The following is a 23865-nucleotide window of genomic DNA, read 5'->3' on the forward strand; positions in this document are numbered from 1 at the left end:
TTCTCGTCTGATGAGAGCATGTAGCGCATGCCGAATGCGTACGCAAGTGAAAAGAGAGGGCTGCCGGGACGTGCAGCTGGACACGAGTATGGGTGTGGGTGTGTGTCTCCTCGTGCCAGCAACACGGTCTTGTGCAATGCTGTGCTGTGCTGCATGTCTGTGTATGTTGCGAAGGCGTGTGTTGCAGTTTCTGCTGCGGAAGCAGTTACATGTCTGCCATTCCTCTCCACTTCACTTTTCTGTTCTAGCTCGATATGCACACGCACACACGCTCCGATGGGGTGGTGGAAGAAAGGGGCGCCAAGAATGATGTGGCTGGCGGGTTGTGGAACGAGGGGGTTGGCCTACCGAACTTCCCTAGCGATACCCGCATCTTCTCTTCTCCTTGCCGTGTTGAGCGGGTCGAATCTGCTTGAGCATGGATAGAGAAAAGTCTGTGCATGTGTCGCGTCTCCTCCTCCCATCGCTTTGCTCCTCGACCCCTATACCTTCAGTGTGCCTCCGTGTGCGTGCGCGTGTACGTCCCTTCGACGGCCCGTGTCTCCCCTGTCGTTGTGCGCTTGTATTCTTTCTCCTTTATTTTATGTAGTCCCTCCACGCTTCGCGAATGAACATCTGCGTGCTCGGCATCCTCCAGTGAGCCGTGCACGCATGTGTGTGGATGTGGGTGTGGGTGTGGGTGTGGGTGTGTCCGTCCTACTCACTTTTATGTATGTGTGCGTGTCTCCGGCCTATTCGCCCCTAAAGCCGAAATACATCGCCCACGCCCTCTGCCGTCCCCCCTCCCCTCCTCCTTTGCAGAATGGGAGGGGGACGACAGAGCGAGGAGCCCAGGCGACGCGCCGTCACGCGGAGGCGCACGTGATGAGCCGGTGTGAGCGTCTAATGCCCTCCCTTTGCCCCTCACATACACCCCCACCTGTGTGTCTCTCACACACATGTACATCCATGCACATTCGCCTCTGCTCCCCTGCCCGCGCCATTTGCCGGGCACCGCTGCGCCGCGCTCCCCCCTCCACCCATCCACCCCTTCACCCATCCCCCCCCACCACCACCACCAACCTTCAAGCGGCTGATAAATCGCGGCCTTCGAACGAAGCGACTGCAGCCATCAAAGCTTCAATACGACCGCGAAGAAGGGCGCGTGCGGGAGGGGAGCTCTGCCTTTGTCGCTCTGGGTGCGTGTGCCGGCGCCTATTGCTGCCGTTTGCCGTACAGGGTGAAGACAGCGCGGTCGGCAACTCTTGTGCTGTGCGGCTCCTCCGTGCCACGAAGAGGAATGCGGCGATACGTGAGGTGCGCATGGGTGCACCGAGGCGGCCGATGGGCAATCACCACGCTAGCCAAGGCAGCCGTGGCGTCAGCCGCCGCTACTCCATCGTTGCTGGTGTCTTCTAGCGTCCTCACCACTTCACGCCACTGCACGACGACAAGCGCATCGGCAGAGGTACCAGCGCAAGGCGACGACGGCGACGCGCTTGTCCCTCACCTCAAGCAAGACATGGAGGCACTCGAGACGCTGCGCTCCATCGCGCCTGTCAGCTCCACGGAGGAAATCCAGGCAATGATCAAGAGCGCGAAGAACGCTCGCGAGGTGCGGATGGTGCTCGAGAGGATCGTCTACACGCATCACCTCTGCTTTGACCTGCTCAACGGTCACGGCTACCGTGTTGCGGTGCTGCAGACGCTGACAGCCGTCGCACCGCACGCGAGCTGCATGTACGAGTGGTTCGACTGCGTCGCCCGCTTCCGGCGCCTGGGCTTCACGCTCACCCGCACGTACGCGGCGGAGGGTTTCACGACGATACGGCAGTGGCTGTCACGGGAGTTCCTTCACCGCGGGAGATCGCCCAGCATCGTCACGGGGGGCACGGCGCACATCAAGGAGCTGATGCAGTGGTGCCTCGAGGACCGACTTGTCTTTGACCACGTCCTCTACACCCGCATCGTGTTTTTACTGACGATGATCGTCAGCTACTTGGACCGGCAGAACTTGTACCGCGCCTCCTTCCCGGAGGATTTCGCGAAGCGTGACGGTATCGTGGTCGAGTGGATCGTGACTAACGAGCGGTGTGTCGACTTTGACGAGTGCGTGCTGCAGTGCGACGCCGTGATGGAGGAGTTGCTGGAGCAGATGCGGCAGGACATTCCGTCACGCCCTCCGTTCAGCTTCATGTACCGCCTCGCGGACTACTACTTCGCCACCGACAACGTGGAGAAGATGATCGCCGTGATGGAGGATGCGGAGAGCTACGGCGTGAGCGTGGCGGAGAGCACGACGGCAAAGCTGATGCAGATGGCATGTGCCTTCAACTCTCCACAGGTGCCGGAGCTGCTGCTGCGGTGGCGAGTGCTGCCCCCTCAGTGTGTGCTGGCCACGCCGGACGTGAGCCGCCTCCTCTTCTTCTACAGTCGTTCTGGCGGCGGCCTGCCGTGCCCGCACTGCGGAGAGCCCTTCAATCATCGGAACGTCAGCGTGTACTGCTGGCTGCAGACGCCGCCGCATCAGCGGCAGTGCCCGGCGCTGCGCAAGGCGCGCGTGCAAAAGGGAGAGTTAGAGGAGTCGCAGGAGCTGCCCCAGAACGCGGACTGGTCGGCACAGGCCTTTGGGCTCTTCGAGCTCTCGCGTGCCCGTGCCATTGAGTGGACGGCGGTAGAGTGGCGTGGCTTCTTGCTCTGCTGCATCTTCTCTCCGCGCGCCATGGAGGCCAAGGCGCTCATGGACCAGCACCTTGACGTGACGGAAATGGATGACTTCTTGCGAGCCGCCTGCATTCGACTGCTGCGCCACCACGCACCAGCAGAGGCATGGCCCACCCTAAAGAAGTGGAAGCAGCGACAATGTAACATGTCGCCCATTGCGCTGCAGGAGGCGCTGATGGCCGCCTCGATGGTGGCGGACGCTGCCACGCGGCTGGAACACATAAAGGCGGTGTGGCAGCTGCTTCTGGAGAAGGATAGCTACGTTATGCCCCTGACACGCCGTTTCTATCAGCGACGAATGGATGAGCTGGCAAAGAGCTATGCCGCCGCCGCCGGTGGTGACGAGAAGTCGCAAGACGGCTTGGCGACGGAGCGGGAGGAGGCTCAGCTAATGCAGAAGGTCGTGGAGATGCAGCCGCGCCACGTATCGCTGCTCGATATGAAGGACAGCGCCGCCGACTTCGTTGTCGGGACACGTCGCAAGAACGTCTATCGGCCGCGTTAAGCTAGTAGACCGTGTCCGTCCCGCTTCCCCACCTCGCCTCCCTGCAGACATGTGCGCCAACGTATCTGTGAAATTGTCGGTCACAACGAGGGAGGGACTGGTGGTGGTGGTGGTGTGTGTGTGGGTGAATGTTGACGTATCTGTGCAGGTGCACGTGGGAAGAGGCGCCGGGGTGGTCTCCCCCCTCCCCGGCTGCAGTTGATCCCTTCGACCGATGCGCTTGTGGTTGTGCTCACAGCGTGCGTTGAGACACGTGTGTCTCTCCCACACAGAGACAAGAGAATACGAAGAGGAGGATCACTGAGCATCTGCGCAATGTACGGCCGAGACCGCCTGCCACAGCTCGCCACTTCCGTCTCGATGGGCGATGCGCTTAGACGAGATGGAGAGTGGGGGAGGGAGAACTGATAATACGCGGCGGCACTGATGGCACTTGCCTCCCCCTCCCCCCTCCCCCGCCTGGTGTGCCAAAGCGGCTCTTACCATGTGCTGTGTCATCACCCGCCCCTTACCCGCCTTTCGACCATGCCTGACACCGTTCTCCCTTTCTCTTCCTCTCACTCTCTCTGTTTTGGGGCACCTCCCCAGTACACATTGGCCCGACACCAGCAGCGAAGGACGGACGACCGCGTCTCTTGGCTACCGACACGGGTGCCACCGCCCCCAGTTCCTGCATTGTGACACTCATAGACACATACATACGCTCCCTTGCCGCGTATCGAGACCAGTACTTGTGTCTCCCTCCCCGCCCCACCATCACCCCCGCCACACGTCACATGACCGCCTCGTTGTCGTCGTCCCCGGTGCGGCACCCAAGCGCCAGCAACGCCGCCATTCCAGCGGCGAGCCACCACATCCCCCCGCCTCTCAACGGGTACGCTTTTCTCGAGCACCGCCGCAGTGCCCTTTCACACGACACCTTCATCGCCCGCGATGTGCGCCAGCAGCAGCAGCATCCGGAGCAGCAGGATAACGACCAGGCGAAGGTCATCATCCGCGTTTACGCCTTGGAGTATCTGCGCCGCGATGAGGAATGCCGATTCGCCCTTGAGCGGGAGTGCCTGACGGCGCGTCTGGTGGTGCATCCGCATCTACTGCCACTGGGCACCCCCTTCACCTCCAAGACGGATTTGTTTGTTGTCGAGAAGTATTGCGCCGGCGGCGACCTCTACGAGCTGATGGCGTCACTCGCCAAGGAGGACCCCATCACCTCGGAGACGGGGGCGGCGAAAGGCGGAGCGCCGCCTCGCAGCAGCACCGGGCTGCCCACCAACACCGTTAAACGCTTCATGCGAGAGCTGCTCTCCGCCGTGCAGTACCTGCACCGCACCTGTGGACTCGTGCACCGAAACATCAAGCTCGAAACCCTCTTCATCGACGAAGAGCAACACCTTCGACTTGGTAGCTTCGGACTGTGTGCGGTGCTGCCACCACCGAGTGTGGAGACGGGAGACAGAGAAGGGGCGTTGGATGCGCTGGAGGACACGGCGTCTTCCTCACATGCGCCTCTGCGGCTGTGCTGCGGGTCGAAGCACTACGCCGCGCCGGAGCTAGTGCAGGGTCACCCTTATCAAGGCGAGGGCGTCGACGCCTGGGCCTGTGGCATCGTGCTCTTCGCTCTTCTCACCGGCTGCTTTCCGTTCGACAGCAACGACGGCGACGAGGCCCTCTTCCGACTTCTGTGCGGCGATGTGGAGGCCCACCTGGCGCAGCATCCGGCCATGGCGGCCATCGACGACCCTCAGGCGTGCGACCTGGTGCGCAACTTGCTGCGGCCTAATCCTGACGCCCGCTACACCGTCTCCGAGGCGCTTGAGCACCCGTACCTGTGGGAAGCGTGAGCAGGGGAAATGGAAGGCAGGTGAGAAGCGTGGTGAGATGACGCCGACAGAGGGAGCTGGCAGGAGCGTTGCGCATCGCATCCACAGCACCGCTGCACTCGTCTACTCCCCACTCCATGTGCGTACGCTGCACAAGCACACGCACCCATGCGCGCACTTCTTCGCACCCGCTACACTTGCATCGACGCAGAGGCCACCCAAGCACCGCAAGGCAAGCCATGCGCCCTACGCAGAGGGACACCACATGGCCCTCCCCGTCCTCTCCATCCTGTTTGAAGAGTATTATCCTCACCTCCACCCTCGTCATCGGCCCGTGGACAACGGTGCGGCACACGGCGTGGGCGGCTGTCTTGCGCTGCACATGGGGAGTTTGATCTGCGGCTGTCATCCCTTACCGTCCTCTCTCTCTTCCGACGCGCCCCATGAATCGCCGTCACCCCAACCCTTTCAACCCACTCCGCTTCTCTCTGCCTGGCACCTCACCACGCTACGCGCACTCGCTCGCGTCTCAGTGCATTCGTTTGCGGCTGTGTTTCCGCAGGTAGCGCCGACATGTGCTCCACGGAGGTAGCAACGACGCAGCGGCCACACATACTCCGCCATGCGGTGCTTGCGCCGTTGCTGGGGCACCTGGCCGTCAGCGCCCTCCTCGTGCCAGCGGCTGTGGTCGCTGGATGCCGTCATGAGCGCGCCACAGACGTCGGTGGAGGGATTGCTGGGCCAAGTGCGACAGCAGGCGGCAACGTCGCCAGTCTGGAGTGTCGACTTCAGTGCATTGCTCGAGCGCTGCTTCACCGTCGGGTGCCACTCCCCTCCATCACAGGCGCAACTCATGGGCCGCGTGGCCGCCACCCTCGCCACCGTATTGAGTGCCAGTGAGGCGCCGTGTGTGACGGCGCTCAGCGTTACGCTGCCAACACCGGAGGCAGCGGTGACGGTGCTGCGGCTGTGCCAGAGCACTCCCCTTCTCGCCTCTCTAGAGTCACTGGAACTCGTGGTAGACGTGGCAGCCGTGCGCACCCGGCAGGAGGGCATGGAAGGCACGAGTGGGCACGAGGTGGCGGCGCTGCTGCGGGAGCTGGCCGCGCATCAGCGGCGCAGAGCTGGCCAGTCTCACTGGACGTCACTCAGCGTCCGGTCGCGCGACACAAGTGCGCCCGGCGTCTTCACCGTGAGCTTGCACGCACAACCACAGCACCACGTAGTGCAGCGGCTGTGGGACGACGTCATGGTAAGTGCCTTGGCGGAGCTCGTGGCAGCAGCGCCGTGGACTCGGGTAGCGTTTTGTCATGCTAACCTCACCCCTAGCAGTTACCAGGCTCGTCAACGGCTTTGGGCATCGTTCGACAGCGTTCACGCTTCTCTCGCAGTGCTGGACTTGACGGGGGTGCCGCACGCTCACGAGCTCATTGCTTCCCGGAAGCTGCGTCACCTAACCCATCTCTCCTCTCTCGATGTCAGTCACACGCAGCTCGAGGAGGACGCCGTGCAATGCCTGCTGAGGGACGTGCAGGATGGCGTCGGTGGGTGGTGGCTGCTGCAGCATCTGGGCTTGGCGCAGTGCGAGGTGAGCGAGGCCGTTGTGACGCTCCTGCACGATCAACACGAGCAGCACGCGAGAAAAGATGCGCCTTTGCTAGAATCTTTAAACCTGTCGGGCGCCCGCCTGTCGTGTTGTGCCGCCTTCGTCATGGCAATGTGTCTGATGCAGTGCACGCGACTGCGACTCCTTCAGACGCGTCACTGCCACCTTCAACCCGCCTCTCTCGAGAGCATGGCAGCGGCCCTGCGGCACGCCACAGGACTGCAAACATGGGTTCTGTCCCTCAACAAGTTCGGCGACGAAGGGGTCACGGCGCTCACCAAGCACGCGCAGTGCTGGCCCTCACTCACAGATATGGATCTCTCGCGGTGCCGGCTAACCTGTGCAAGCGTCCACGCCCTCAGCCGCGCGCTTCCTCACTGGAGCAAGCTGCAGTCACTGCGGCTGGTGGGCAACGACTTGCGGTGGCAGCCACCGCCGACACTGTCTTCGTCGTCGAGCAAAGTGGAAGGCGGTGAGAACGGGAGGGACATGGGCGGCCTCTTCGCCTACGACCCAGCCTACATGAAGGCCCACGGCGGCAGTTTGAAGGTGCCCACCTCCTTCGAGCTCGAGCGGCGTGACCGGAAGGAGGGCCGCCGGCGCTACAGTGGAACGGAGGAGTTCGCCGAGGCGGTGGCACCGATCGCTCCGCCGCTAGAGGCGCTTGGCGAAGCACTTTCCATGTGCTCGCAGCTGCGGGTGCTGGACGTGAGTGACAGCGCCATGGCGGACGCGCAGCTTCTGCAGCTCGTCACCCACTTCACTGGGGCTGCGCTGGAGGAGCTGCGGCTGGCTGCCAACCCCCTCTTCGCCACTGTGCCAGCGCTTGACGCACTGGTCCAGCTGCTGTGGCGCACGCCCAGCCTCTCTGTGCTGGACCTGTCCTTCACCGGACTCGGCGACCTGGGTGTATCGATGATGTGCGACGGTACTGCTGGAAAGGACGGCGGTGTGCTCAAGTCCATGCCTGGATTGCACACGCTGCTGCTGTCTGGCTGCGCCGTCGAGTCGCTCGGCTGGGAGTCACTGGCAGCGGCGGTGAGTCAACTCACGTCGCTACGCCACATCGCCCTGCACCACAATCGCGTGTCCAAAGTGGCACTGCTCGAGGAGCTCTTGTGCCAACTTGTCACGGTGTCCTCCCTTCAGTCCGTGAACCTAGCGGGGTGCGTGGACTCTACCGAGTCGGTGCGCCGCCTGCAAGACGGTGCGGTGTGCCGTGCCCTTCGAGAGCGCGGAGTGCAAGTGCTCCTCTGACGCTGCCGACGAAGAGGACACATGCACCGTAGCGAGAAGCGGGAAGTTGGTGTTGCTTGTGAGAGGAACGCTCGCTGCTGGCTCGCTAGTGCGTCACGCAGGGCGACGTGGCGCGCTGAACACGAGCGTTAGACACTGGCACACTCCCATCGATGACGGGTACGACATGGGCGAAGGAAACGGTCGGTAGAGTGGCAAGCAGCGGTGTGCGCGCGTAAGTCCGCCATGCGTGCATCGAAGCTCTCCTGCCCTCACCCTCCCCTCTCTCTTCATTCTTCATGGACATGGTATGTAAACACCCGTCGCTTCCGGCACACATACAGACACTCGCGCGCACTCTGCCCCGTCCTTGCTTTCCCCCCTACGCCATCACCAACACCGCTACGTGGTGCTCTGGATACCGCTTTCTTGCTGTGCATGGCCACGTGTGCACCCATGCGTGGGTTGCTGGGGGTGGACAGCTAGCGATGGACTCCTCTGCCTATGAGGCTCCGCTGAGAGGAATCTGTGTGTGTGTATGTGCAGGCTCCCTACCCCTCTCCCTCTTCAGCTATGAGTCGGTGTGTCCTCTTCTGCCTTATGGCACCTGTGTGGCGCGTCTTTGTGGCGACGGTCGTGATAGTCGTTGGTCCGTGTTGCCTGTACCGGTGGGCCTCCGCGTGGCACACAACTCTGTTTTGTACGGCGCCTTTATCGAGGCCTCGTGAAGGTTGCAGGGAGGGCGGCGCTTTCGAGGCACACGCACATGCGGGCGCACCGCTGACGTGTTCATCTCCCTCTTCGTCTCCCCCGCGCGTGTGTACGTGTGTGTGTGTGTGTGCCTCTCTCCCGCTGTCGACAGCTACGTAACACGTGAGACGGAGCTGAACGGCAGCTAATGATCCCGTCAGCTGCCTGAAGATGCATGTGTAGTCCTCGACCCACCAGCCACCTTTCCTATGAGGGTGCTTCAGTCCGACCCTCAAGGGGGCGTGCAGCTACTGTGTTCCCCTCAGCCGACCTCACTCCGCCACCCCGCCAGTCCCCGACCGCAACTGCAGGTGCACCGTAGTCGGCCAACTTGCACCACCAATGCCCTCTCTCCCCCTTTTCCTCCCCACTCCATCCCCCCACCCCGCTCTGCCGCTGTAGCAGACGAAAGGAATACCGCACAAGAGGAAGTGCGGCAGACCCTCTCCCGCCGCAGTCAACCACACACGCGACAAGCGGAGTAATGCCGCCGAGTGCGCACTGGGGCAAGCGCCCACGCGAGGGCGACGGTGACGAAGCCTTCGCGCGTTTTAGTGAGCTCTCTCCGGCGCAGAAGCTGGAGCGACGGCGCCAGGAGCGCGCGGAGAAGAAGGAGCGGGACCGCACACTGGCGTACTTCAGGTCTGTTCAACGGGCGCTGGAGGAGCAGGGCAGCGGTGGCGGTGATGCAGGTGCCCTCGCCTCCATCGTGGACGGCTTCTTCTCGGAACTGCTGAAGCTGCTAAAGGCGGACTCGTCGTTCTACATCCTCCGGAATGGCACGGCGTGCCGCGTCGTGGAGCTGGCTCTGGCTAACGCGCTGCTGCTGCACGTCAAGTCCCTTCTTTACGTCTTTCTCGGCCACATTTGTGAGCTGCTCATCTCCCCTGTCGCGAGCTACACGCTCGAAACGCTACTGGCAAGCCTGTCGCAGGGTCTCAGTGCGCTCGCGGACACGAACCCGGAAGGCCTGGAGGCTGAACTCGCCGAGGGCGGCGTCGGCATGCACACCGGCAGTGGTGTCCCGAGCTCTGCCACGCTGCTGAGCTCCATGGCAGAGGAGATGTGCGAGAACGCCGAAGACCTCATCGTTCACGACATCGGCGGCCGTGCCCTGCGCTCGGTGGTTCTCGTGCTTGGTGGACACTCTATCAGGCAGGCGCCGCTGCCCGTCCACCCGGTCGCTTTCCCACGCGTTCTTGGCACACTGGCAGAGGTCGTCATCAAGGCGCTGGAGGAGGGCTACAGCCGCGAGTACCGGACGGCGAGCCCAGCAGAGGCGTGGATGGCAGCGGTACAGGTGCCGGCGACGAGCCTTGTCGTGCAGAGCCTCTTGCGCGTGAGTAACGAGGGCAGCGTTGTGGACCGCTGCGTACGTCAACGCATCGAGCAGCTGTCCTACAAGGGAAAGCCACTCTTGCACCACTTGCTTGTAGACACACTCGGCTGCCACGTCTTCCAGAGCTACCTGCAGGTGCCGCCGCCGACCGCGGTCGTGGTCGAGGGCGACGCCGCCGCCGTGCGTGCGAGTGCATCGGCAGGGGAAAGTGACGGCAGCTCCGAGGCGGCGTCGGTACCGGGCGGGGACACGTCCTGCTGCTGGTCACGTGCGGCCGGAACGGTCACTGTCGAGGTGAACAACCTCCTGAAACCCGGCAGCGATCTTGTTGCTCAGACGAGCTACGTTCTGCAAGACCTCGTCCTGTACGCGCCGACGGCCACCCACCTCCAGTGGCTTTGGAGGCGCGTGTTGGAGCCGCGACTGGCGCTCTTGTTCGACGTGCCAGCACTGACGCCGGTGCTCGTACAGTTGGTGAAGCGATGCGCGTTCGAGAGTTTCATACTGACGCCTTCCGCGTCCTCGGGGCTGGCGGCTGCCAGCGATGCAGCAGACTCCGCGACTGGGGAAGTGAGCCACCACGGTACAGTGCTCCCCGCCGATGTTCTCAGGACGCTGCGCAAGGATGTCGTCCACCATGTGCGCTATTCGCCCGTGCCCGTCACCTTCCAGACGGTGGTGTGTACGTCGGTGTGCACTTTGGCGAAGCAGCGGGCTGTGAAGGGGGCGGCGCAGTATCTTCTCGTGGACGGGGCGCTGGGTGACAAAGGTTACGAGCTGGCACGCTTTCTCCTCCACCTACACCCGACGGCATCGATGGTGTTGCAGTACTCTCTCGACAAGCTGCAGCGCGACGACCTACTTGCCCTGATGTGCCACCAGAAGGGCAGCCTCTTCATGCAGCAGTACATCAAGGTGTCCGCCCTCGCCGTGCCCAAGTCGACGGCAACCTACACAGGAGGCGATAAAGGTGTTCACGTCAGTGATGCAACGGATACTGCTGCGGAGTCGAAGAGGCCGCTGATGCGACTCTTCCGCCGCCTGCAGTCGTCCCTTAGCACGCTTATCTACGACAGGTACGCCGCCTTCATGCTGGAGGGGCTGTACGAGGCAGCTTCCATGCCGGTGAAGGAGGCACTGGTGAAGTCGCTGGTCCCGCTTTATCGGGAGATGCGGACGCAGAGCAGTGGCTCAACTCCTACACCGTCTGCGAGCGCGGAGGCGCCGCCATCAGTCGCCTCCGCAGCAGCAGATGACGAGGCTGACGAAGATGGCAAGCACGCAGACCTGACCCCAACGCAGAAGCGCTTCATCGCGTACAAGGTCATGTCGAGGTGCTGTGTGGAGCAGTACGTGCATCGCAAGGACGACTGGATCAAGCTGGCGGAGCGGCAATGCCACGCGCAGCGTCTCCTGCGTCGTATGCTATTGAGCGAGTAGCGTGCTCTCCTACCTGTGGCTACGTAATGGAAGCGTGTGTAGGCTGCAGCAGTAGCAGCGAAGAAGAGTGTGAGGTGGCCCTTCACCCCCCCCCTCTGCCGTGCCGTGCCGTGTGTCGGCCCGAGCCCCTCCTCCCTTGGGTTTGCCTCTCTAACGCCTCCCCGAGTAAGGCCTAACGCGCACACAAAGTAACGGCGAGAACAAGTAAAACCGTAGAAGACTGTACGCATGCGCATGACTCTGTTGCTCGGCGTGCGTCAAGCGTCGGGAGGGAGAGTAAGGGCCGAGGGGCGGTGCCATGCCGTAGTGGCACGCCGTGTCCTCTCTCTCGGTTGCCCAGCAACAGTCACACGCACGTCTCGGTGCACATGGGGACACAAGCGTGTGCCTCTGCCTCCATCTTCCGCTGGTCTTCATCTTCGCTTTTTCCCTCCACGACACTCCCGCTGGCGCACACATACACGCGCGCGCACTGCCCACCCACCACCACACAAGGCACACATTACAACGCGTGCACCAGCGAATTTTCTCCTTACCATGGCCGACACGGCACATTCAACAGCGCTGCCGGTGTTGGGCGAGGAGAGGCGCGGCAGTAACGGTCGCCTCGCCACCATCGCGGCTCCGGTATCCGCGGATGGCTCCATGGACCACGTGGCGCTCTACCGTCAGTTCTGCGCGGAGGAAGGCTGCAAGGTGAACTCGGCGGTTCTCCGCTACATGCAAGACCGCGGCGGCCACTTCAGCCTCGAGCGGCTGAACCTGAGCAGCAACTACCTCGGCTCCAAGGGGCTGCGGCCAGTGATCCGGATGATTGACCTGTGCCAAACCATCGTATCCATCAACCTCGAGAATAACGGAATCAACAACGACGCCGTTATGGACCTCTGCGAGGTGCTTCAGCGCCACGTCAGCATCACCGCGCTCAACCTAAGCAACAACCCCATCTCCGTTGCAGGGGGGAAGCGGCTGCTGCAGCTTGTCGAGGATAAACCCCGCATCACCGAGTTGCTTCTCAACGGGACCGACATCTTCGAAGGGTCGCAGAACCGCATCCGCATGGCCCTGAAGCGCAACTCCGCTACCCAGCTAGGCGCTGGACCGCGCATGGAGGTGAACAAGGAGGTGGCGAGCCCTGCCGCCCTGGCCAGGGCCGCACGGTGTCAGCCGCCGTCGCCCCCTGCGCGCCGGCGCAGTGGCCCCGCGACGGCCAAAACCCTGCCTGCCTTGACGCCGCCCAAAGCCACGTTGCAGGCGATTCATCACCCCCGCAGCGCCGACAGGGCAGCCGCAGACGGCACCTCTGCAGGGGCAGCGTCGACATTCAGTGGTGCAGTGTCGCACCGTAGTCCTGTGAATGGGGCGTCAAGTTCTTGCAACGGCTTCTCGTACAGTGCTACGTCCGCCGCGGCATCGGAGACGTCGCCGCGGTACACGTGGCATGAGGCCACGCTCGGAAGACCACATCCTCGCCCGCCGCCCCCCGCGGTGGCCTCGCAGGAGCACAAGAGTTTATCCCTGAGCAAGGTCAAGGACCTCAAGACGCTCTTCGCCGAGCGGGCGCGGCTGCTCACGGAGATCAACCGGGGGGAGGCCAGCCGGCGCGCTTATGCGGTGCGCCAAGAGCTGCTGGCGCTCGAGCGTCATGGCCGACCCACCGAGGACACTGCCAGCGGTGCGCAGCCCCGCACGTACCCCGGCGCTGCGACAACAAGCATTCCCCTGCCAGACCCGCTGACCAACGTGGACGAGGAGGGCAGTACCACTGCCAACATCATCGGCGGCGGCGGCGAGAACGCCTCCGTCGACACTTCCGCCGCGCCACACATCGCCGTGTCTAGTGGCGAAGAAACAACGGCAGCGCCGCAGTGCAGTGACAACGCCAACGCAACGTCCCCACCCTCCTCCCCGGCAGGTGCAAAGGCGTGCATCACTGACACCCCGGCACCGGCCACGGTGGTGGGGGCGCAGTCTGCTGGGGCGGTCCTCGGGGACAGGACTGCCGTGGCTATCCCGGAGGAGCGGCCCCAGGCTCACACCATCGACGATGTGTTGGCTCTGACTCGCATGAAGCTCCTGACCACGGAGGAGCAGTTCACGGTGCTGTTCGACCAGGGTTGTCGCGAGTACATGAATCGAAACTTGGATGCCGCGTACATGGCGTGGAGCGAAGCGATGCGGATGGCGGTGCGTGAGGGACAGCGGGAGTGGATGGCGGTGGTGGCGAGCAACCTGCAGCGGCTCAGCTACGAGCTCCTCGTCGAGGAGGGCGCCTCGTACCTCGAGCACGGTGAGCTGGACAAGGCGCTTGAGACGTTCAAGCTCTCCTACGAAGTGGCCACGAAGGCGAAGAACGCAGCCTGGGAGCGGGACATGCGCACGGCGCTGCAGAATGTGCAGAAGGCGCTCTTCCACCGCTGCCACGAGGCGGCCCTGCTCCTTTTCCGCCGCGCTCAGGAGGACATGAGTGGCGGCGTCGCAGCTACGACGGTGACGGAGGACGACTATTTTCTGATCCCCGGCACGGAGGAGATGGTGCGCCACACCGCCGCCTTCGTGCGAGAGTGGTCGTGTCTGCTGCTGCTGAAGGAGGCGGTCGGCATGTGGGCGGAGGCGACTCGGGTCACAGCGCGGCTCAGCGAGGCGGCGGCCGCCCCGTTGAAGGAGTGTGTGAAGGATGCCGTGTCGCTCGTCGCCGCCTTCATTGCGGAGCACCACTTCAACGCGACGTCGCCGACGGGCCTGACGTGGTTCGGCACGGACGCCTACCTCTACCACGAGTGCATCCTCCTCAGCGAGTTGTGGTGCGACCTCATCGCGTACAGCGAGCAGAACTTGCATCACGGGCTGCTGAGCGCCATCTGCGCCGCCCAGCTGGGTGAGCTGTACGTCGCCACCTTCCAGCTTCCGCAGGCCCTGGTCCAACTGAACAAGCTGGTCACCTACGGTCGAACCCAGCGATCCGCTGTGCTTGAGGCGGCGGGCCTGACACTGTGCGGTCGTGTGCATCTTCAGCGGGCCGACTACGCACTGGCGGAGGCGGCCCTCGAAGAGGCCCTGCGACTCTGGACGGCGCTGCAGAGCGATCCAGCGCCGAAGATGCTGGTTGACAGTCGCGACGCCGGAGTGTGGCATCGCTACGACGTGGCCCTGATGGGCGCCTCTTCGGTGACAGCAGACGAGTCCGCCGCCGTATCCGCACAGGCGACGGCGGTTCAGGAAGGTGCGGCGAGCGCGCCTGCCAAAGCGGCGGTTGCCGTCCCGGACAGGCTTGAGATGAGAGGCACTACTGGCCACGACAACAGCAGCAGCACCCGCTTTCGCATCGAGACGCATCTCCCGACGGACGCGGTCGCCGTCCTCGCCAACATGTGCCGGCACTACAAGGTATGCCTGCTGCTGCACACGTACCGCTACAGCGCCGCCCTAGAGGCGCTGGAGAACAGCCTCAACGAGGCCTATAGCGACACCCTGCGCGAGAAGCTGAGGCACAACTTTCACCTCAGTCCGTCTCTCGATGAGATCGCCGCAATCGCCGGCGTGCTCAAGACATCACTGGTCTTTTACACCCTGACCACCAAGTACGACTGGGTCGTCAAGGAGAGCGCCTACGCAGCGGAGGACTCGCTGTGCATCTGGGTGGTTTCCGAGTCCCGGGAGATGCGCTTTGTGGCGGTGAACTTGGCCAGGGACTTCAAGTGCACCCTAAGGGGCCTCATAGCCTCGCTGCGGCAGCGGCTCTGCATCGAGCCGGAGATGGCGGTGCAGCCGGACATTATCACGGAGCTGCCGAGTCGCTCCTGGCAGGAGCCGCTGCGGACGCTCTACCAGGCGTGCATCTACCCCATCATCGGCTACGTGCGTGCGCTAGACTCGCATCTGCTGCTCGGTGACGGCATCATCACCGTGGTGCCAACTGGGCAGCTGTGGCTGGTGCCCTTCCACGCGCTGCTGAACGTCAAGGCCGGCGACCGGTATTTCGTCGAGGAAGCTGCCGTCCAGATGGCCTTTTCCGCTACGCAAGCCGCCCTCGCCGCCCTCAGCGCGGAGCGGGTGCAGCAGCAGGACCTGCACCGCGAGGTAGTAACGGTGCAGCGCGACGCCGAACACGGCGCGGCCGACGCTCTCTTCTACACGCCCTTCCCGTCCGACACGGACAGGTCGGAGCAGGAAGGCGCAGCGGTTGTCGAGATGCTGAATGCGGGACAGGTGCAACTGGTGGAGAAGCCCCGCCGACACTCCGCCCCTGAGAAGGTTATCTTCACCCGCAAGGTAGAACTCGTGGAGGACGTGGAGTCGCTGCGGACAGCTCTGCCGCGCGCCCGCGCCGTGCACATCGCCACAGCTACAACCGCAGCAGCTCCGCTCTCGCGGGCGAGCCCGATCGACAAGACTGCCTCGCGGCCAGAGGACGAAGGAGGTTTACTGATGCGCACTGCCGCCCCGATGGGGGACGTTGGCGTGATGCGGGCGGCCGAGATTGCGCATATGGAGCTGGCGGCGGAGCACGTGATCTTGACGAACACGAACATGTCGCCGCAGCACACGGACGGCATCCGCGACGACGTGCTCGGGCTGCTGCGCGGCTTTTTCGGCAGCGGTGTGCCGTGTGTGATTGCGGGGCAGTGGTGCACGCCAGACATGAAGCCGATGGAGCTCTTTCGGTATTTCTACGCGCAGCGGTGCCGCCCGCTGCCAACGTCGCCGGCCAACTTGTCTGCTCATACGGACATCGCCTCCAGAGGCAGCGTGAGCGCCAGCAACGAGCAGTCCTCCAGGGCTGCACAGCCGCAGCTCGTCGCCGGAGAGGAGGAGCCGAAGGAGAAAGGGGAAATGGTGCGCCATCGTGCGTTGCTGCTCGCCCGCTCTATCCGCCACCTTCTCACTGATGAGCCGGCGATGCGCTACCGGCCACGTGTGTGGGCGGGCTACTACTGCATTGGCAGCGGGTGGTAGTCGCTCAGCGCGTCCCTTGGTTATTGCGGGGAGTGGGGGGAAAGGGAAAAACTGCGACGGTAGACCCGGCGGCGGCAACGTGTCTGCGTGCGCGTGCATATCGCACCTACCCACCCCCTTCCCTCATGTACAGTAGTAGACCGTCACACAACACGCTTCTTGGCGACTCGTGTTGCGGGCGATGCTTTTTCCGCCACTGGTGTGGCACTGTGGTCGTCCTAGTGGACTCTCCGCTTCTCACGTCATCCCTATCCGACAACGGCTAGTCGTGACACCAGACGGGTGGCGTGACGCGGGCGCCCCTCTCGCTCTCCGTGTGCGGGCGTGCGCGCGTGTATTCATTTCTCGCGCCTTCATGTAAACCACGACATCTGTAAAGTGCGCGCGGGCATCTGTGCGTGTATCACCCCTGCGCCAGTGCCACGCCCTCCCCTGCCGCTCTCTTCTCGTTAAGAGCGTTGATCAGCGCAGACGAAACTGGAAAGTCAAGGAAGGAGAGGATCATCCGTCTGGAAGGCCGGAGGCGGTGCATGGATGATGCTTCCTGAGGGCGGCTACTCTTGCCGGCCCATCCTCCCTCCACCCTTGCAACCTCTCTTGGGCTGAGCACCCTCGATGTCATGAAATAGTGGTGGTGGTGGTGCGAGCCCCGCAACTACGTAAATGGGTCCTTCACCAGCACACACACACACATCCATCCATCCCAGGACGACGCGTCTCTGGCGTCCCACGCGAAATGTGGAGGCGAGAATCTTGCTAAGCGCAACAGGTCGTATCATAGTGGTCTGTGCATGACCACCTGCGCACGCACACCCTCACCGAATCATCTTTCTCCGCCCGTCCCTTTCTCTCTCCGTTGTCAAGGCCCCGCTACGCTTTTGGGACTCTCAGTGCACAGTTGCGTGCTCCGCTACACATAAGTACACGGAGGGCGCGCGTTGTGATATTCTTCCCCTCCGCCTCTCCTGCCAGTGGTGCGACATCTCACCCCCCCCACTCCCTCCAGCTCTCTGCGTGTCTCGGCGTCAGCGTACCTGCCGCTTTCTTCCCTGACCAACTCAGCAAACCCGCGGCAGGGCACACGGACGCGTGGGTATAACCTCCACTCCACACACGATGAGCAGCGGTAGGCGCGACATCATCTTCTTCGGCTCCATCGCCGTCAGCATCATCGGCCATGAGGTGCATGATGGAGCCGTGGCGGCGCAGCTGGAGCGACAGAATGCCCGTATCAAGCTGAGCACCACCGCCAAAGCTCCGTACGTGAAGACGGAGGAGGTTTTCGGTCTAGACGCTACCTCGCCCCTCTACGAAATCCATTCCGCCGACTTCAAGGCCAGTCCGGCCAGCTCGCTCACCCCTCAGCGCGGCGCCTCTCATCCGCGGCACCACCGCCAGAAGGCTGCCTTCCTCCCTGTCATGCTGAAGCTGTCCCAGGACGCGGCGGTGGAGGAGGTGCCCTCGATCGAGGACCAGGATGGTGCACTTCTGCATCTAGACTCGCCGACGAACAACGCCGATCCGGCGCCGAGCTACGCCTCGGCCTCGGTACGCATCGAGGTCGGCATGTCGCGCAGCGGCGGTGACGCAACGCCGGTGGGGACGAAGGACGTCTTTCTGCCCTCGCTCAACTACCTTTCAATCCGTGACACGTGTACAGTTGTGCGCATCCCGGTATGGTCCGACACGATCCAGAAGTCGGAGACGGGCGAGGTGGACGTGGCGGAGCTGGACCGTCGGTCTCCGCAGCCGCAAAGAGCCGGCGACGGTAACAGCAGTAGCAGCGGCGGTGTGCTCGCAGGCGTGAGGGACCGCAACAGCAGAGGGGATGCAGTGAGTGGCGTGGCGCTCAGCGTGTACGCAATGATTCGTGTCATCAGTCTCGCGGAGAAGGTGCGCCTTGCCTTGGAGGCCGACGATGCCGTGCGTTGCCTCTTGGGCCTGCCAGACCCGGTGCCGAAGGTGAGTCTCGCCCTCACCCAGAGAGGCGATGCCCCGTACGGTGCCATGCCCCTCACAGAGCTCTATAAGCACCACCAGCAGTTTTTCGGCTATTACAGCAACACCACCATCAAGCACAGCAACGTGGTGACGCAGCGACTCGCCGAGGCGCCGCGTCAGCGCGAGGCCGAAGCGTCGTTCCCCCATCGCTGGAACACGCTCACGGTTGTGGACCTGCGACCAGCGCTCCTCGGCGAGGACGCGTTTGCGCCTCTTCTGGTCACCTTGGCCTACTGTGCCAGCCTCCGCGCCCTGTACGCCGACGGCAACCACCTCGGCGACCTCACCTGCGCCCGCCTCTCCGCCCTCTTCCGACGCCACCGCTACCTCGCCTGCGTATCACTCTCCAAGAACATCATTCACGAGGCTGGTGGCGAGCAGCTCTTGCGGCTGGTGCGCAACAACCTGCGTATCACGTCCATGCCGTGCCAGGGGAACTACTTCTCCGATGCGTTGCGCAGCCGCATCGAGGAGGTTGCCAGGAGAAACACCAGCGCCATTGCGCAGGATCCGCTGAACATCTTCTCCGCAAGCTACGACTATCTCACCGACCTCTCGAGCCTGCCCGACTCTCTGCAGCAGCAGGGCCTGCGGACGTGGGCAATGCTCTCGGCAGCGCCGGTGGGTGACGTCGACGTGATGGTGCGCAACTTTACCACGAGCACGCAACGCACCTTGGGCGACTCGCCAGTCGTCGCGATGCAGCGGGCGAAGGCGGCGTTGCGCGAACGCGAGTCCTTTTCTTTGATACCGCCGGCGGCGCTGGCGCCATTCTTGAACGAGATTATGCGCACGGTGTCGGTCGGGGTATCCCGCGTGCTGCCCGACCCTCTTGTGCGCTCGCTCTTCTCGGACATGGAGACAGTGATGGCACGGGAGCAGGAACAGGTCGAGGCTCAGCGTCGTGACGAGCTCGCCGGCAGCAGCCGCGACGCGTTGCTCCTGCCGCCCGAGGTGTGCGATGCCTTGGGTGGCGCGCACACCCCACCCGTCGACTCAGAGACGTTGTACGCTCGCTCCTTCGTGCGCATCGTCGTGGCGGCACTTCGAGGCGTGGCATTGGGCACGCCGTGGGCGGAAATCGCCAAAGTACTTGAGGGCATTGGCCGCGTGCATCGCGACCTCGGAGTGATGCCAGAGGACTACTGGCTCGCAGTGCACATCTTCATGACCTCGTTACGCGTCAGCTGTGGTGCGGAGTGCTACGATGCCGACAACGCATCCTCTTTCCTCGGCCTGCTGGCTCTGGCGGTGCGGACGGCGGCGGGCACCGACACAGTGCTGCAGTGAGCGGGGCACTGCATAGTGATTTGAGGCGGGTGGCCGCTCTGCTGCATTCGCGCAGCGTCATCAAGAGCGTGTCCCCGTTAATGGGGGCGCGTGCTTCTCTCTGCGCGTGTCACCACCGCCGCCTTCTCCCGCTGTTATCTGATCGTTTGTGGTGTCATGTGCGTTCCCGTTGATGTGTCTATAGAACCCCCCTCTCCACCTTTGTGTGGGCGGAGAGCGGTGGTGTGCGGACGGCTCCCCCCCCCCTCCCGCCCCTCCGCTCTCTCCATCCCTTCCGTCTCTCATCATCGAGTGTTCTTTGTCGCTTCACGCTCTTCGCATAGTGCTTTGAGTCATCGCTGCCCGTTGGTATCACTACCCGCGCACGTACCGCCTCCCTCCCCCTCCCTCCTCCCTCTCACGAGTGGAGGGGCACTAGGGTGTGTGTGTGTGTGTGTGCGGTGCATGTCGTCTTACCGGATGGGGCTCCGTAGAGAAAAATACACGGGGCCCTCGCAACTCCTGCGGCGTTGAAGCAGGAGACGGCTCGAGCGGCGTACGTCTTGCTATCGCCGTCGCCTCCTCCTGGGCGCAACCTCCCCCCCCCTTCCCTTCCCCTCCCTCGGCTGCGCCAACACACATGTTGTGCCGGTGCGCGCACATACACCCATGCCAAGTCACCACCTCGGCCATCATCACCACTTTGTCGCTCGCTCTCCGGAGTACACAATCATCGGTGAGAGGACGGAGGCTACGCACACCTCTCCAAGGGCGTGTGCCTGCCTCGTTGCTGCTACCTAGTCTGGCAAGCTCCCTCCTGCTCGCGGTCAGACACAGATCGACATACGGTCACACATGCGAAAACACGCCCACAGCCCCGGACGGCAAGCCAAAGACGATGAGCACGACATCCGTAGTGAAGCTGATGCCGCACGAGTACCTGCACGTGGAGGACACGAACACGTGTGAGGTGTTCACCCTTCTCGGACCCATCACCTACACCCTGTACGACCATCACCGCAAGTTGCACGAAACACCGCAGCCATGCGTTGTGGTGCCGCCCAGCCAATTTGTCACGGTGCAAAATCCGATGCACGTGGTCCCGACCTCCCTCATCGATAAGGCCGATGCCCCGCCAGTGTACACGCTGCTGCGCAGCTCACCTGGGTCCATCACGGGCCTGGCGGCGCTGCCGTACAGTCGCTGGAAGATGCCATACGGCAGCAGTGAGCTACGTTTTTTCGACGAATCGCCGTTCCCGCTCTTGCCAGACGAGACTGTCGACGAGCCATCGCCCATGCCGCTGCTGACGGCTTCAGAGGCGCTCACTCTGGAAGCACTCGCACCGCATGACGTTGTGGATCCCGTTACGGGTGCGACAGTGCACCGTGCCGCTCATGAATACTTTCTTTTCAAGGGACCTGGCCTCTACACCCCACGACTGGACGAGCGCATCGTGAACAAGGTGACCGGTGTGTACGTCTCCCCACCGCAGGTGTGCTACCTCTCGGCCAAGTACGACTTCGTGGACGATGACGGTGTGACCCGCGTGGCTGGAGAGCAGTGGATTGTGCGGGCGCACGGCATCTTCTTCGCCCACCCCGCCGTGACGCTGCAGATGCGTGACGCGTACGTGCTGACCAGCTTCGAGGCACTGACGTTCGTCTCCTACAAAGCCTTCTACGATGAGGAGTTGCAGGTTGCCCGCGAGGCACAGAAGCCGTACCTCATCTCGTACGCGGACACCAAGGATGGAATGTACCTCCCACGACCGCATGAGACGTTTCGGGGCCGGCGGAGACAGGTGCACCTCAGCGCCACGCAGTACTGCGTCGTGATCAACCCCATCGGCGCCGATGGGACAGCGAGGCTGCAGCAAGCCGAGGTTCGCGTGGGGAAGCAGAGCTTCATGCTGCAGCCCGGCGAGCACTGCACGAAACCTCTCACCGCGCTGGTGCTGAGCGAGGACGAGGCGCTGCTGCATGTCGCACTCCAGACGTACACGGAGGCGGATGGTACCGTGCGAGAGGGCGGCTCGCGTTGGCTCGTCCACGGGCCGCGGCAGTACATCCCGCCAGTATACGCGCGGGTGGTGGAGCGGCGGCGCATCATCAAGATCGACGAAAACTGCGGCGTCTACGTGCGCAACATCCATACAGGCCAGGTGCGCTCGGTCTTCGGCAAGCCGTTCATGCTGGGCGCCGACGAGCAGCTGTGGGAGCGCCCCATCGGTACGTACGTGCGCCGCCTTCTGGCCGAGCCGCGGCAGTCGCTGCGGGTAACGGACATGTCCGCCAAGGAGAGGGCGGAGGCCTCGTTGGAGGGAGGGTGGGCGGCCATGCGGGTGGAGAGGGACATGCAACCGTCGAGCACCGCCGCTGTTGAGGTGGCCGGGGGCGGCTGCTACAGCGCTAGCAGCAGTGGAGAGAGCCTCGACTCTGGCGACGATTTCATGGACAGGGACGAGTGCGCGGACGAGCTGCAGCTGCTTGACGCCGCCACCCGCAACGCGCACCCGCCGCGCCTCTCGCGCCACATTAGTCGCTATCACGTCATTACCGCCAACGTGGAGCACAACACGTTGGTGCGCCTCTACGACACGAGCACCGGCCTCAGCCGCGTTGTGGCCGGCCCCGCCACGGTGTTCCTGAAGCCGCACGAGCACTTCACCCCACTCTCCCTCTCCGGCGGACGTCCGAAGGAACCGCACCAGATCCACTCGCTAAGCCTCTACCTTGGGCCGGACTACATGGCCGACATCATCGAAGTCGAGACCCTCGATCACGCCCGTCTACGGCTTCACCTCGCCTACAACTGGGAGTTTGGCTCCGTGGCCTCGAACGGCAAGGCAGACGAGGTGGACGCAGAGCTGGCCTTTACCATCCCGGACTTCGTTGGGGAGGCGTGCAAGGCACTGGCGAGTCGTGTGCGGTCGGCGATAGCGGGGCAGACCTTCGAGTTCTTCCACTGCAACTCGTCGACGCTCATTCGCCAGGCGATCTTCACGCCGGCTGAGGACGGCTCCATCGTCTCCCACGGCGACTCGCTCTGCTTCACCGCAAACGGTCTCTACATTACGACGGTGGATGTGCAGAGCGTGGAGCCGGTGAACATCAAGACGCGGACCGCGCTGGCGAAGAGCGTGCAGCTCGCGGTGGAAATAATCACCAAGGCGCAGGAGAGCGACGCCTCTCACCAAGCGGCGCTCCTCGAGCAGAAGGCAAAAGGTGCGTTGGACCTGCAGGTGATGCATGACCGCGCCAAGGCAGAGCAGCAACGCACAGAGCTGCTGCGCGTGATGGGCGAGAACACGGCGCTGGAGCAGGCCGGCGCCAGTCGTGCGCAGGCGCTGGCCGAGAGCGCCGCGCGCCTGGCAGAGGTGCAGGGAGAGGTAGACGCCACCCCGGTTCGTTGTGCCGCCCACTCCGTCGGCATGGACACAGAGCTGGAGGTGTTGCGCAAGCGGGCGGAGCTGGACCTCGCACACCGCCAGTCCATGGACAACCTCGCCATCGACAAGATCCGCAAGCTGTCTGGCATCGAAGCGACAAAGTACGAGAAGATCATGGCCTCACTCGGGAAGGAGACGCTCATCGCGATCTCGAACGCGGGGCCGGAGCTGAAGGCGAAGCTCCTGGGCGAGCTGGGCCTGCAGGGCTTCGTCGTCACGGACGGCAAGACGCCCATCAACATACTGAGCTTGGCAGACAAGATGGCTGCCGGGCCATCGGCCACCACCCCGTCCCCAGCAGCGCCTGGAGCGGCGCGAGTGTCGTGATAGCACGCGGGCACTTGTGCAACAGAAAAGCGCGGCCGAGGTGGGGGGAGGGCAACGGCACGGCGGTGAGGGCGTTCTTTCCCTCGCTCTTGATTACGTCCGCATCGGACATCTCCGTGTGCGCTGGCGACACACCGCTGCAGGGGGGGGGGCTGCCTCGCGCCTCCCCCCTCCCCCTTTCCTTGCGCAACTCGCCAGTGGTGCGCCGTCACCAATTCTGCTTCGCTGCACTTTCGTGTGTCCCACGGCGCATGCGCTCGCATCCTTCGGCTTCGACGCTCTCCAACTATGGCATGTCTGTCAGGTGTATTGCTCATCCTCTATCCCAACCGCAACCCGCTGCAGCACCGCCTCCCGCCCGCCTCTCCGCCTCGTGCGTCTCTCTGCCTCGCCTGTCGTAGAACTCAGCGGCTAAAGTAGTAATGTTGCGTCACCCGTGAGGCATGCCACGTGCTGCGCACA

At 63.5% G+C, this 23865-nt stretch overlaps 7 protein-coding genes across 7 annotated transcripts; all 7 read left to right on the forward strand.

Annotated features, from left to right (window-relative positions):
* Positions 1 to 1279: 1279 nt before the first annotated feature.
* Positions 1280 to 3208, forward strand: LMXM_21_0140 (conserved hypothetical protein; the record flags this gene model as incomplete). Its single annotated transcript, XM_003875205.1, has 1 exon — positions 1280 to 3208. The coding sequence occupies one exon, from the start codon at positions 1280 to 1282 to the stop codon at positions 3206 to 3208; it is 1929 nt and encodes a 642-aa protein (XP_003875254.1).
* Positions 3209 to 3984: 776 nt separating this feature from the next.
* LMXM_21_0150 (serine/threonine-protein kinase-like protein) lies at positions 3985 to 5049 on the forward strand (the record flags this gene model as incomplete). The annotated part of the gene is made up of 1 exon (XM_003875206.1): positions 3985 to 5049. The coding sequence occupies one exon, from the start codon at positions 3985 to 3987 to the stop codon at positions 5047 to 5049; it is 1065 nt and encodes a 354-aa protein (XP_003875255.1).
* A 601-nt stretch (positions 5050 to 5650) lies between these two features.
* LMXM_21_0160 (conserved hypothetical protein) lies at positions 5651 to 7891 on the forward strand (the record flags this gene model as incomplete). The annotated part of the gene is made up of 1 exon (XM_003875207.1): positions 5651 to 7891. One exon carries the CDS (start codon positions 5651 to 5653, stop codon positions 7889 to 7891), a length of 2241 nt encoding a protein of 746 aa, XP_003875256.1.
* Positions 7892 to 9104: 1213 nt separating this feature from the next.
* LMXM_21_0170 (conserved hypothetical protein) lies at positions 9105 to 11399 on the forward strand (the record flags this gene model as incomplete). The annotated part of the gene is made up of 1 exon (XM_003875208.1): positions 9105 to 11399. One exon carries the CDS (start codon positions 9105 to 9107, stop codon positions 11397 to 11399), a length of 2295 nt encoding a protein of 764 aa, XP_003875257.1.
* A 537-nt stretch (positions 11400 to 11936) lies between these two features.
* Positions 11937 to 16355, forward strand: LMXM_21_0180 (conserved hypothetical protein; the record flags this gene model as incomplete). The annotated part of the gene is made up of 1 exon (XM_003875209.1): positions 11937 to 16355. One exon carries the CDS (start codon positions 11937 to 11939, stop codon positions 16353 to 16355), a length of 4419 nt encoding a protein of 1472 aa, XP_003875258.1.
* A 1116-nt stretch (positions 16356 to 17471) lies between these two features.
* On the forward strand, positions 17472 to 19646 carry LMXM_21_0190 (conserved hypothetical protein; the record flags this gene model as incomplete). The annotated part of the gene is made up of 1 exon (XM_003875210.1): positions 17472 to 19646. The coding sequence occupies one exon, from the start codon at positions 17472 to 17474 to the stop codon at positions 19644 to 19646; it is 2175 nt and encodes a 724-aa protein (XP_003875259.1).
* Positions 19647 to 20523: 877 nt separating this feature from the next.
* Positions 20524 to 23403, forward strand: LMXM_21_0200 (major vault protein-like protein; the record flags this gene model as incomplete). The annotated part of the gene is made up of 1 exon (XM_003875211.1): positions 20524 to 23403. One exon carries the CDS (start codon positions 20524 to 20526, stop codon positions 23401 to 23403), a length of 2880 nt encoding a protein of 959 aa, XP_003875260.1.
* Positions 23404 to 23865: the final 462 nt, after the last annotated feature.

Source organism: Leishmania mexicana, chromosome 21, assembly GCF_000234665.1.
Source record: "Leishmania mexicana MHOM/GT/2001/U1103 complete genome, chromosome 21".
Classification (NCBI taxonomy): domain Eukaryota; phylum Euglenozoa; class Kinetoplastea; order Trypanosomatida; family Trypanosomatidae; genus Leishmania; species Leishmania mexicana.